This window comes from Haliotis asinina, chromosome 1 (assembly GCF_037392515.1).
Source record: "Haliotis asinina isolate JCU_RB_2024 chromosome 1, JCU_Hal_asi_v2, whole genome shotgun sequence".
Taxonomy (NCBI): Eukaryota; Metazoa; Mollusca; class Gastropoda; order Lepetellida; family Haliotidae; genus Haliotis; species Haliotis asinina.
Window position 1 is genome coordinate 63,749,914 of NC_090280.1, and position 14,274 is coordinate 63,764,187.

Consider the following 14,274-nt stretch of genomic DNA (forward strand, 5'->3'; position numbering starts at 1 on the left):
CTCATGCAAAGATAATCCTTTGTAAACTTGTTGAACAGTATGCTGAGGATATCATAGAGCACATATTTGTCATATGGATGTCATTTGTGAAGCCTGTTTTGCTGAAATGTTGCTGTTACAGCGTAAATGCAGCACATTCTCACTCACTCACTCACTCACTCACTCACATTCACTGTTCCCCTGAAAAATACTGGTACCCTGGCACAGGTCAAAAGAATAGATTGCATCAGTTTATTCAGGCAAATCTGTTAAAATCCTCCTCATCCCCATCCAACAAATTTGGTTTTCGTTTGTCATCTCATAGATCTTCTTTGAATAATTACATCTACCCACTCAGAGACCTTTAAGTACATTGCCATTTTCTTAATCAAGATACCAATAAGCAACCTAACTTCTGTCCTCTTAAAAACTTTCATGCTTGTCCCCTCACTGTAAGACTTACGTAAGTGACATGAGTAAGTTTAGTTTTCAGCACCCACTCAGCAATATACCAGCTTTATGGCGGCAGTATGCTAATAATAAAGTCTGGACCAGACAATATGATGATCAAGAGTGTGAACATCAATACACACAATTGGGATACAACAACATGTGTCAACCATGACAGTGTGCCTGACCACCTGATCATGTAGTTGCCTCTTATTATAAACCCAGATCTTCACAAATCATCTCTTACAGGCATCCCTATAGCTAGAGCATAATCACTTGTTCCCTTTCAAAAAGACATTGTTTACTTTAAATAATGATGATTTCATCTCAAAGTCCTCTTTAAGTAAAACAACCAGAGTTACAATAAAGAAACTCATTGAAGAAATGTGATATATGATAGCTAAGTCTATGTGATGTAAACAAGAATGTGTTGGTGCTGAGTCACCCATTACTGTGTGGGAGTATGTACAACACATGGCTAAGTCACACTCATCACAAACTAATTGATTGTGTTGATGGCCTTGTCAGCTAACTATGCAAAATTCTTCTCAAATCATGGTCAACTTGAAGATATATGCTAATAACTATAAATAGTAATATAGTAGTAAATAGTAATAGTAATAAAATTCTTCAAGACCCATGAAGATCCAGGGAGGAATAGGCCTTCAACATCCCATGCTTGCCACAAAAGGGGCTGTGATTGTCGTAAGATGCAACTATCGAGGCTGGGTGGTCAGACTCGCTGACATGGTTGATGTATGTCATCTGTTACCATAGATCGATGCTCATGCTGTTGATCACAAGATTCCCTGGTCCAGACTTGTTTATTATCAGGCCACTGCCATAAAGCAGGAATAATTAAGTGCAGCTTAAAACTGAACTCACTCACTCACTCAGATGTTTTAAAAATATATATAAGGTCAGTTATACTTGTACCAACATGCTTGTAAAAAATATCATATGTTACAAACTGTTTTAGTGTCAGCAACATGCTGTGTATTATAGTCAGAATATGTATGATTAACTGTGGCTATAATGAATTACTATTTGTGGTTGCATTGAGTTTGGTAAAAGCGCAGTGGGGCTGAAAGTGCTTGCCAATACATGGAACAATTTACCGCTTGGTTTTCTAGCCCCTCGGCGCATAATGTATAGTCGACACCTCATCTGTCCCAAAATTGGTATAAATATCAAAGAGAACCTGAAGTACCTTTTTGCTATTTACAGAATGTTGTCATTGTTATTTTTCTATGTTTCCATGGAAATGATTTGAACTAAGTCTCAAAAGGGAGGACCATTTACGGAGCACAACTGAGAAACCATTCAATATGTTTCAACTAGACTTGGTAGATATACCAAACAGAACCGTAAGTGGTGCCCTTTTGCTATTTGCAGATTTTGGCATTTTTATTGTTCTTGGTCTCCATGGAAACATTTTGGACTCAAAAGGGAGGGATTGGTTTCATTTCCAGAGCTCAACTCAAAAACTGTTCAATATCTTTCAACAAAACTTGGTAGATATAAAATGATACACAGAACTATGTTGTTTAACACTGCACTAACAGCACTGAAGCTATACGGTAATAGTCAGTAGACAGAATCTGGACCTGACAATTCAGACACAGAGCTGTCTAATAATTCAAATGTACAGTTAAGTCTCATTAATCTGACCTCCATTTATGACAATTGGCTTTATCTGACACTTTTGTTGGTACTAAATTGAACAAACATAATACAATCTCAATTATTTAGTCCAACATCCTTGTTAATCTGACAATTTGCTATGTAACAGGCAATGTTGGATACTTGACTGTATATATTTACATAGATAAGAACAACATATCTAATTTGACCATTTTAGATCTTGTTCTGTATGTCATTAGAAGTTACTTCATGGAGATAAAAATATGTTTTGATATAATAATATTTATGTTTTAAGCACTGTAGTTAATTATATAATTTGCTTTTAGCAAAACTACTTCCTTGACAAATGACTTCCAAGAGATAAAAATATGTTTTGATAAAGTACTGTTTCAAGAAATGTAGTAGATTATTTGATTTGTTTAACAAAAAGCCAGCAGTTTCCTAGAAATAATACTAAGAGTGTGTTCTCACAGGAATGTCCACGGAGGATAGTCAATGGGTTAGTGTGCTGTGGTTATTTTCAGTTTTGAACATCCGTAGTTTGATAGAGTAACCATCGAGACAAAGGGATCCCATAGCAGACCTATTTATATAAAGATTTGATCAGTTCACCTGTTAACCGAGTTCCTAATTTGGAACACTGAAGGTGTGGGGTTATCAGTCTTTATCTCACATCAGAAGAACATTTTGTGAAATTTTATGTGCCATCAAATTAATTTTTCAAACAAGAAAGTTGCGTTTGGCACTTAGTGTTCAATGCCGTGGTTTGGCTTGTGCAGTGGCCTGCAAATGCTTGAGTATGAACCAGGCAACCCAGTGATCAACAGCATGAAAATCGATCAATGCACTCTGAATACGATGACATGTGTCAACCACATCATCTAGTCTGACCACCTGATCCCATTAGTGACCTCTTATGATAAGCACAGGTTTCTGAAGATGCATTCTTCACAGGTATTCAAGATCAAAACAAACAGTTAATCAATTTTCAGATCAGTGTAAAAGAGCATTAAGTCATAAATCATAATTGCTTGGGCGCAGTAAATTAATTTCCTATCAGTTGATCATTATATTAGTACATACCTAAATATGACTGAAATCATTGTTGTATTCTTTGAATACTTGGCAAAAACACAAAATACATTTACAAACATTAGTATAAATCTGTAGATGCATTTATGATAAATGTACACAACTGTTTCTCACAATTTATGAAAAAGGTAATATAAGACAAACACCACACAGAACCTTAGTCTTAGTTTTCACCCAATGCATTGAAAGTGTAATTAATTTATTTTGCTCTAATCTGTAACTGATGAAATATTCTGTAACTATTACCATAGGTTTTTAAATCCTCCAACCTAGGATCCAGTCACCTTTAAATAGTCAGACAGTATTACAATATGTATGCACAGGTAGTATTTTCCTATAACCTACCTCTAGTGGACATGGTGTCTCAGACATCAGGTGGCTCCCAACCCATGACTTCTCACTGTATTTTGCCATAGATAACAATGATTACACGGAAGTGAAGAGTGGGTGGAAGGAAAGCAGCATAACCCATGATGAGCTGTAAGAAGTGTGCAGGAATATCCTATTTCAGTAAATGCTTCGCATTAGTAAATGCTCCAGCTTGATATTTGCCATGGCATGCCACCAGAGCTTATGAACAGTTCGTGTGTGGAGTTTTCATGCCATTAAGTAACAAAACACAGCTAGCTGGAAACACCTGTGGTAGTGTGTTTTGCAAAGGACGCAGAAACATCCTTGGAAGAGAAGTTAGCCAGTTAGTGTATAGACGAAGCTAAGTTACTAGCATCAGGTGAAGTTCCTTTCAGATGATTAACACACCCACGGATACGCATGAGACATGATTGTATCAAAATGTTTTCATGCAAAATGGAAAGAAAACTTTACTTGCACATCTACAACAGAATTTAACAATGCATATTAAAGGTAATTTTGGGAAGGAATGGTTTAATGTTGTAAGATTGGCTTACCAGTATTTCAATTAGTTGAATGAAATACACTGTCAATATTGATTTACCATAATGCCTCACATAGTTTTGGGTGCCATATTATTACCCTTACCAAATGGTTTCCATAACAACAGTTTCCGATAATGCCAAACAGTTTCAAATCATGCCATACAGTTTACTATAATGCGGCACTGTTTCCCATTAAGCCACATTATTCAGAACAACCAGTTCCCATAATGCCACAGTTTCCATAACAACAGTTTTCCAAACCACCTAACAGTTTCCCTTAAAATGTCCAGTAAAATTCTGCCTATTCTCCTTCATGGTTCAGAGTTGTGTGGTGGTTTTACTAACAAACCTCTATGTTTACAAGTTTTGTAAATATGTGTTGAAAATAAGTTCAATCTCCCAATGTCACAGTACTGTGTTAAATAAGTTAAAAAGGTTCAATTGTGAAGGCTACAATAATAGGGCATCATGCATCCGATTCATATTATTTTCGTATGGCTTTGCATACGATTGGCAAGTTGAATCAATTCATTGGCATACTTACTCTAAGATCCAAGGAATTGTATGGTTGCAGGACTGGTCTGCTCGTGTGCACGAATCTTCAATGTTAATATCCTATTGAACCTTCAAGACTACCTTCCAAATGGAGCCATATTTCAATCACATCAATTCATCTAAACTGCATCGCTTTCTCACAAAGCTTCATTGTTCCGCTTCAGAAATAAAAAATCTATCATGTAGATGGTTCAGTTTGAAGTTGAAAATTGATGCAATGTGCCTGGTTTGTGGGAATGGCCTTAAAGACAAAAACCATACCTTAATAATTATTATGTATGTATAACATGCCCTTTATGCACACAGCCGAAATATAAGTATATACTGCTGTAATACCATAAATATCCATCGAAACAAAAAATCATTCAACCACTCTCCAGCCAGGATACTACTATTTCAAACAATCTAGCAATGTATGTGACTAAAATGTTCCATATTCGCAATGGAAACCTTGCGCTTGCATAACAACCTATTATGTTTTTATTTATTGGTGTAAATTGTACTATAGAGCTCACAGGCTATCATCTATGAAATAAAGAGTTTGAGTCTGAGCCAGTTACACCTAATACCACACTTTCCCATGATGCCAAACAGTTTCCCAAAATATTAGTTTCCCACATTGCCACACAGTTTCCCACAATGCCACACAGTTTCCCATAATGTTAGTTTCCCACATTGCCACACAGTTTTGCATAATTTTAGTTTCCAATAATGCCACACGGTTTCCCCTGACAGGACCCAGTTTTTCCATAATATAATATAATGCCAAACAGTTTCCCACAATACTAAACATCTTCCTAACAAACATCATTTTCCATATGATTGCCATACATCAGCATTACCCAAATATGGCATAGGTAGAACTGATAAAGCACTAGACCTCTTTTGGAAAGTTTGAAACATTGCCAATGAAGACCTTATGGATGCATTTTCATAATGACATTCTATGTATTTGAAAGTACATCTGATTCAACAAATATCTGTTCAAAGATAGTAAAAAGCATTTTCACACAGACAAATGTACCGCAGTATATGGTATTGTGAAATTTATGGGTTAACTGGTATTATTGCCGGGCCTTACTTTCAACTGCTTCCTGTGGATACTTCTCTCACAAACTGTGGTGCTGTCGTTGTCCACTGTTAAAGCTTTCCCTCATCAGGCCGAATGTCTGAATTCGATTCCCCATGTTTATACATCATGTGACGCCCATTTCTGGTTTCAGTGATATAGCCTAAAGTATTGGTACATTGCTGAAACTAAACTCACTCACACACTCTGTCACAAATTATCTGCCCTTGATTTTTGTCAATATTTCAGTGACCAATCAAAATACAGCATATGGGAAAGAGACTATGGGATCATATTACCTACAAACCTAAATTTGCTGCCAGCTTTAATGGGCCCTAAGACATCAATGGTATCCTCAACTGGGCTATCTTTGGTTGTCAAATGCTGAATTTCTCACAAACTTGATCATGATCGTAGTGCTGACATTGCCAACCCATCTTGGTTTGTAACTAGCTTTCTGCTTGGTACACTAGACCTACTGAGGTAGCCAGTGAAATTAGCAAACTGAAATGAAGGGTAGTTCATTTGAGATTGTTAAAACCAAAGAGATGAATTTTGCTGATATATGCTGTTGGAAGATGTCATTCGATTGATAATATGTTCACTTTCACAATTGTTTTCTCTAGAATTTCAACTATATTTTCACTTTCAGATCTATTTTCACCAGAGGGGCAACCAGTTGTGCTTACTTTGATAGATATGGACTTTAAAATTCTACAAAAATTGACATATATATATTCTGTTCCAGGTACTGTCCTTCCATCGAGTCCAAAATTTTGAGATTTAAAAGGAAACAGCACCAAGTATGGCTAGAACCTGAAGGTATGATGGTTACTTATAGTGGAATCATTGGAAAGTCACTCACCAATATTGAGTTACAAGTATCAAGAGCAAAAGTGAGTGAGTGAGTGAGTGAGTGGATCAACAGGTGAGTGAGTGAAAGGATAGATAGATGAAACAAATAACTATTGTCAGGTATCAAATGAACTGCCCCTGATTTCTATTGCCTATTGTTGATTAATGTTTAAATGTCACGTGTTTAGTTAATTTTATTCTTAGAAAGACAGATTGAATTTGCATTGAACACATTAGGTTATTGCTTTATGCATTGACATATTTTCTCAGATAGGAAGAGACGTATGATAATGAATGAAGTGAGTTGGATTTTACGCTGCTTCTAGCTATATTCCAGTAAAATCATGGCAGGAGATACCAGAAATGGGCTTCACACATTACACTCATGTGAGGTATTGAACTTGGGTCTTCAGTCCAGTCAGTTTTGTCACCTTCTTGAACTGCCCATTCATTATTTTCTTCTATGTATAAACTGACGTAGCCTGTTCCCAGTGAAATTTTGTGAATTAAACTTCAGTGATTTGTTTAAAATACAACATGTAAGATTCTCCTTCATGCCATTTAATGAAGTAAACATACAAACACCGTCAATCCAAATATTTTCCCTACATTGAATGCTTATTTGTATTTGAATTCAGCTGTCATGTTATTACTGTATGATAAGTTTACATAGTTTGAGAATCACTTGTGGTGTGTTCCCAGCAATGTATGCTTGTTACAAGGTAGTGAAATTGAATGAAATGTCAGACTGTTAATGGAACATGTTGAGTTACTCATAATATCAATCACTGGCTTGTTTAGTCCAATGTAATTTTTCACATGTATATATAGCTGGACTATTGCCGAGTGTGGAAAACACAACCTCCCTACTCACCCAACCAACCAACTAACCAACTAACTAACCAACCACTCAATCAGCCAGACAACCATCCAACCAACCAACTAACCAACCACTCACTCAACCAGCCAACCAGCCAACCCACCAAACTCCATTAAACATCTTCTAACACAGTGTATTTGCCATGTGAAGTTGAACATTGCTGGTTCATGTGTAAAACATACTGACATCCACCATGAACTATGCAACAGTTTATAAACAAAGAAACAGTATTTGCAGTAGACAATTGCCTTGTTAAAGCATTCTTTTTCACTAATCGCATTCATACTTCTCAAATACAAAACCAGTTGGTTCCGTAAAGAACCAATTTCCTCACTGTCAAGCAGATCATGACTGTCCTTGTAGAACTGCTCCCAGAAGGAATTTTATGTAGCTTCAGCACTGAGTAGAAGCATACTAGAGTTACCTCCCTTATACCAATCTCTTCACCACCCAACATCATACATGACCAACAAATGCTTTTCAAGAATTGGAAAATATATGACATGAAATATGTCATTAGATAATTAGGATATATCACCTGGTATATCCTGACTTTGTTACTGTTGTTTCAGGGTTCTCCAGCAGCGTGGTGTACCCCAATGGTATATCCTGCACAATGCCCGAGGAACACCAACTACGACTTGTTCGATCTATCCCAGGATTGGAGAAATGTGACATAGTTCAGCCAGGTATGTAGTTATTCATTTCAGTGTGTTTTTATGTTACAGTTCAGGCCACCATTCCAGTAAGCAATAGTAGTGCTACAATAAACACAGGTGTATGTTAAATTATTGGGGTTGAGGTCACCTAATCACTATGATGATATGTTTTCATGTTTCACAGTTCTGTATGTCTCCGTGTTTTGCTAACCTGTCTCAGTCCGGCTTGCTACCCTGTTTCTGTCCAACTTTTTATTCTTTTCAGTCCAGGTTGTTACACTGTTTCTTTCAAGCCTGTTACCATGTTTCAGTCCAGCTTGCTACTCTGTTTCATTCAAGCCTGTTACCATGTTTCAATCCAGCTTGTTACGCTGTTTCATTCAAGCCTGTTACCATGTTTCAGTCCAGCTTGTTACGCTGTTTCATTCAAGCCTGTTACCATGTTTCAGTCCAGCTTGTTATGCTGTTTCATTCAAGCCTGTTACCATGTTTCAGGCTATGGTGTGGAGTATGATTACATTGACCCACGTCAGCTGAATCCCTCTCTTGAGACCCTCCTCATCCAGAACCTCTTCCTGGCCGGCCAGATCAATGGAACAACTGGATATGAAGAGGCTGCGGCTCAGGTGAGTGTTTGGTCCCTGATGAGATCACGCTTCAGCACAGGTTAATGTGGTGTCGTGTTGAGGAGAGGCTGCAATACAGATGAGTGTTGTGTCCTGATAAGGAGATGCTGCAACACAGGTGAGTGTTATGTCTTGGTAAGAAGAAGCTGGGACACAGGTGAGTGTTCTGTCCTGATAAGGAGAGGCTGCAACATAGGTGAGTGTTCTGTCCTGATAAGGGGAGGCTGCAACACAGGTGAGTGTTATGTCCTGATAAGGAGAGGCTGCAACATAGGTGAGTGTTCTGTCCTGATAAGGGGAGGCTGCAACATAGGTGAGTGTTCTGTCCTGATAAGGAGAGGCTGCAACATAGGTGAGTGTTCTGTCCTGATAAGGAGAGGCTGCAACATAGGTGAGTGTTCTGTCCTGATAAGGAGAGGCTGCAACATAGGTGAGTGTTCTGTCCTGATAAGGAGAGGCTGCAACATAGGTGAGTGTTCTGTCCTGATAATTAGAGGCTGTATCATAGGTGAGTGTTCTGTCTCAATGTAAAAATGTTTTAACACCAGTTAGAGTTCTGTTTGCAATCAAGTGGGGTCATATCAACAGGTGAACCCAAACGTAGAATGAGAATTTAGCTTCCTTGTGTTAAGTGGGTACATAATACCCATGATACCCGTATACCTGACTGTACAACAGTCATTTCTACAACACTGTTCTGTCAATTATTCAATCCCATGCTCTGTCTCTCTAAAGGGCATCATGGCAGGGATCAACGCTGCACTGAAGGCACAAGAAAAGTCTGCCTTCACTCTGGACAGGACTGAAGCATACATTGGTGTTCTGATCGATGACTTGACAACACTAGGAACCAATGAACCATACCGAATGTTCACAAGCAGAGCTGAGTTTCGCCTTGCTCTCAGACCAGATAATGCTGACACCAGGCTCACAAGAAAAGGTGATCTTTTGAATTCTGTTAAATGAATGTATGAGTGTCATTGGATTGGTGAGTGACAGAATTGTGTTTCTATGAGGAGTGATAGAGCCATGGGTGAGTAAGTTGTTTGATGGCTGTATTGTTGCATTAGTTGATGATTGTTGAGTGAGTGAGTATAGTTTTGCTTCATTTAACCATTATCCCAGCAACATCATAGCAGGGAACACCAGAAATGGGCTTCTCACACAGCCATACGGGGAAATGAACATGGATCATTGGCATGATGAGCAGTTTCTGTTCCTGCCATGTCGGTGTTGTGATGTTGCTGGAAATTGCTGAAAGTGGCATAAAACCTCACTCACTCACTCACTCATGACTGATTGACTGACTGACTGACTGACTGACTGAATGAATGACTGAATGAATGACTGAATGAATGCACATATATTAACACTTGTGTTTGTCATGACCTGGTCTTGTGTCTACAGGATACAAGGTTGGCTGTGTCAGAGAGATCAGGTTCAGGAGATCAGAATCATCACGTCTCAAGTTAGAGGAAGCAGTATCAGCTTTGTCGTCCCTGACAATGCCCTTGACACACTGGTTCAAGCTCCTCAACCTGCCGGCAACCAACAACAGGAATGACAGAAAGTAAGTAACATATAAAGTATGATATTTATTCAATTGGAATGTTTTAACCTGGTCTCAAGAAAAGGTTATTGATTATTTTGAGCGTGGGCTCAAATCCCAGTTTGCCCTAATGATGTTTCTGGGTTGGTTAGCATCATATCTGTGCTCACAGTCTGCAAGTTGTAAGCATCTAAGATCTGCATCAGTTCAGGGTTTCATCAGCCATCAGGTACAATGACTGGTCGGTTGGGACTCTGTGTTTGGGCTTAAAACCAGCAGCAGGTTTGACAAGGCCAAGCAGTCACATACACACTTACAGAGTCTTCAGACACCATGAGATGAGGAGTGGTGTGGTACCCCAGTGATTAAAGTACATGTTGTACCAAAGACCTGGGATCAGTTACCCAGAATGGGTACAGTGTGTGGAACCAAGTTTTGTGATATTACTCAGTAATTCATCCAACATCAAGCTGATATAACTGAAATATTGTTTGAAGTGTCATGAAACCCATTCTACATTCACACTAATTTTTTTAAACACTCCTTCATAGTTGGTGGTAACTGTTACTTCGGTCAAGAAAACACTGTCAGTTCATGCTGCTTTCATATCACCATGGGGAGTATACATCCAAAGCTGTATGATGAGCTCTAGATGTTACCAGGTACCCATTAGCTGTGAGGTGAAATGAGGTCAATTTGGAACAAACTAACTTGGTTAAAGAGACACTACATCACCTGCATGCCAGTGACAGCGCAAAGTCCAGGAAGCTCAGGAGCCTGAAGATAAATGTTGTATCATTATATATTTGGGGGATCCTAAAGGATGTGTGAAAGTGATATACATTTATTACAAACTTCAAAGGATTATTAAATATGTATATTTGATGTCCACAGTTTAATATTGCCTGAAACACCCAGCTTGGCCTTAGCCTTGAGACATACCTCTCAAACTGTTCACATAAACCATAAGTGCAATAATGTCATAGTTAAACTCTATTAAAACTGATCTCGTAGCAGCAAGCAGTATTACAATTTCAATATCAAACCCTATTTGATTTGACCTCATAACCAACCAGCAATTTATATATCTGTGCAGTGGTATGGAGGTCTTGAGTCTGCCATACATCACGATTGAGCAGCTAATCCAGGGGTTCCCAGAGGTCCTCGGCTTCCTGCAAGATGACACTCTGCTGAAAGAGAGGCTAAAGACTGAAGGTAGTATACAGCAGAACACTAGCAAGGTTCCTAGCAATGATATCTTTTGTATCCCCAATTCTAAATCTGCCTCTCTGATCCCCAATGCTGCATCTGTCCTGATTCCCAATTCTAAATCTGTCCTTCTGATCCCCATTGCTGAATCTGTCCTTCTGATCCCCAATTCTGAATCTGCCCATCTGATCCCCAAGCTGAAACTGGCCTTTTGATAACTAAGGATGAATCTGCCTTTCTGCTCCCCAATGCTGAGTCTATCCTTTTGATCCCAAATGCTGAATCTGCCTTTCTGCCTGTGCTAAATGTACCCTTCTGATGAACTAAGCTGAATTCATCCTTCTGATACCCAATACTAAATCTGCCCTTCTGATACCCAGTGCATTATATGTCCCACTAGTCTCTGGTATAATGCTTGGCTCTCTGATCCTTGGTGTAAAATTATTGGTTCTCTGATCCCTGACACAAGATTTTCCATCGTGATTTATGAGACAGTATTTGCCAAGGGACCATCAGTACACTCTCTGCCTCTGTAATCGTCATTATTCCTTTTTATCCTTGTGTGTTATTTGTCCATGAATACCACTAAGGCACTATCTAACCCTTTAATCCCTAATGCTTTATTTGCCAGCTATGTATGTGAATGAGCTGAAGGACCAGCTGGAGGAGATGGAGGAGGTGAGGCAGGATGAAGAACTCCTGCTACCAGAAGATCTCGACTATGATAGGTCAGTTGCCTTTGTTTGGATATCAGCTGGACTAATTATTTCTAAAACCTAACTGTATAATCAATATATCAAAGTCAAGGCAACTGTTGTCCAATATCTTGTAAAATGTGAGATTGCATTGTAACCAAGTCATTGGAATGTCTTGAGTCAAGGTTAATTTCAGTTCAATCACTAATTGATGCTAATACCTATAATGAGAGACCCGTGATTCAGATCTGGGTTAGAGCTGGTCTTCAGAAACCCATGCTTGTCATAAGAGACAACCAAAGGGATCTGTGGCCAGGCTCGCTGACTAAGTTGACTCAGTTATTTGGTGTGGTCTGTAGGTAATAGAACCTATATCAGACAGTCCAGTGATCAACAGCACGAGCATCGACCTACGCAATTAAGATATGATGGCATGTGGCATATGAGTTAGCGAATCTAACCACTGATCCCATTAGTCACCTGACAAGCATGGGCTGCTGCAACAGTGGGACAGAAATGAATGGCTGGATAAAGTATTCTGAATGAAGTATTTTCCATGGCAACAAGTTTGATTTTGACTGAATTTGGTAGTAGTGCTCTTTTCCGGAACAGAACTGTAAAACCTTTCAATATTTCTTCCTCAATCTTGGCACATAGATTGATTTGGTGGTGTACTGCTGACTTTTGGTAGTTTTGGAATTCTGAATAAAGTATTTTTTGTGTTCCCATGGCAACAAGTTTGACTTTGAATTTGATGGGTGTGTCACATTGCTAGCATTTTAATAATGATAAACATTTCTTGTGATCAGAATTCATCCAATGTAACAATGGTGTGTCTGTTCAAAAGATGCAAAACTATGTCATTTGTTTGACTGGTAGCAGCTGTTAAGTATTTTTCATATGTTAACTTTGTACATGGGCCTTAGAAGATTGATTGAAACTGTGATCACATGGTTTCCCCCTTTTGTTTCAGTTTGTGCATGTCAACAGATGCCAAGAGCAAACTAGCAGAAGCACGACCAGCTACTGTAAGTCAATATCAAATCCTTGAAAATACCTAATTTTGACAGGAACACTTTCCATTTAAATTGTAAAGGAACCCTTTAATCATGTAATGAGGAGCTGACTAGAGTTATTTTATCCCATTACTGTAAGTTCCAGGCAGGGTATTGACAAGTACCAGGTTTTACCCGTAGCTCAAACTACCTTCCACCCTCTTAACCGATGCCCTATTCACTATACCATGGGACCAGTTGATCATTTCACCAAACATTTGGTGACTGACAATAAACAGGAATATTCCTAAATATTCATACCCATCAGTTGCTACAAAATGTCTGTTTGGAATCATAATGGCCTTTAAACAGCCCATCACAATTATTCCAGATTGCAGCTGCTAGTCGAATACCAGGAATGACCCCTGCGGCCATCTTGATTCTCCTGCGACACGTTAAAAGAAGAACCAGGAGCAAGGTCAAGGACAGCAATGTAGCCTCTCAACCTACAGACAGTCTTTCATAAACACCTGTCAGCAGTTCTTTGTGGACATATGATAGCCCATTGGTTGATTTCAGCAGACAAGAAGACTAGAGGATGGTTCACAAAGACTCTTTGATGACATATATGCAGGTTACAGGTTTTCATGGTTGTGGAAGCGCTCGTATAATATAACGATTCAGGCCATACATGACATCCCTTTTCCATTCTAATTAAAACAAATTATGGAACATTTTTAATAAACTGAAATTATTAGATGATGTAATTGAAAAAAACATAATAAAGTGTTAATGAACTCAACCATTTTATTATTAGAGTTGAAGGGTTCAGATAAGACATAACAGAACATTGAACTGTAGCTCTCTACTAAAGTTTACCTATCTGCACTTGATACTACTATTGGATGACTGTGAAGTGCATGATGAATTCTTCAACAAAAAGCATATTAGATTTCACTGACTTAGAAATTATAATGCTGAAAAATAAATACTTTATATTTTCTGTGCACTATTACACTGATGGCAGTGTCAGTAATGATATTTCTTCCTATCACTTATACATAGTCTCTCTGGTCTCACAGTAACTCTGACCCTTCTGGTTATGCTGCTCGGTGGTGGTC

At 38.5% G+C, this 14,274-nt stretch overlaps 1 protein-coding gene across 1 annotated transcript in view; it reads left to right on the top strand.

The window, feature by feature from the left end:
- Window positions 1-13,953, top strand: part of LOC137281881 (protein MTO1 homolog, mitochondrial-like) — a 142,347-nt gene extending 128,394 nt beyond the window's left edge. Inside the window, exons 9-17 of the mRNA XM_067813562.1 lie at window positions 6,434-6,507; window positions 7,993-8,109; window positions 8,575-8,705; window positions 9,441-9,645; window positions 10,113-10,275; window positions 11,351-11,469; window positions 12,095-12,191; window positions 13,132-13,186; window positions 13,545-13,953. Coding sequence (XP_067669663.1) covers window positions 6,434-6,507; window positions 7,993-8,109; window positions 8,575-8,705; window positions 9,441-9,645; window positions 10,113-10,275; window positions 11,351-11,469; window positions 12,095-12,191; window positions 13,132-13,186; window positions 13,545-13,679 — 1,096 coding nt within the window. The 3' untranslated portion in view covers window positions 13,680-13,953. The remainder of the gene's footprint in view (window positions 1-6,433; window positions 6,508-7,992; window positions 8,110-8,574; window positions 8,706-9,440; window positions 9,646-10,112; window positions 10,276-11,350; window positions 11,470-12,094; window positions 12,192-13,131; window positions 13,187-13,544) is intronic.
- Window positions 13,954-14,274: the final 321 nt, after the last annotated feature.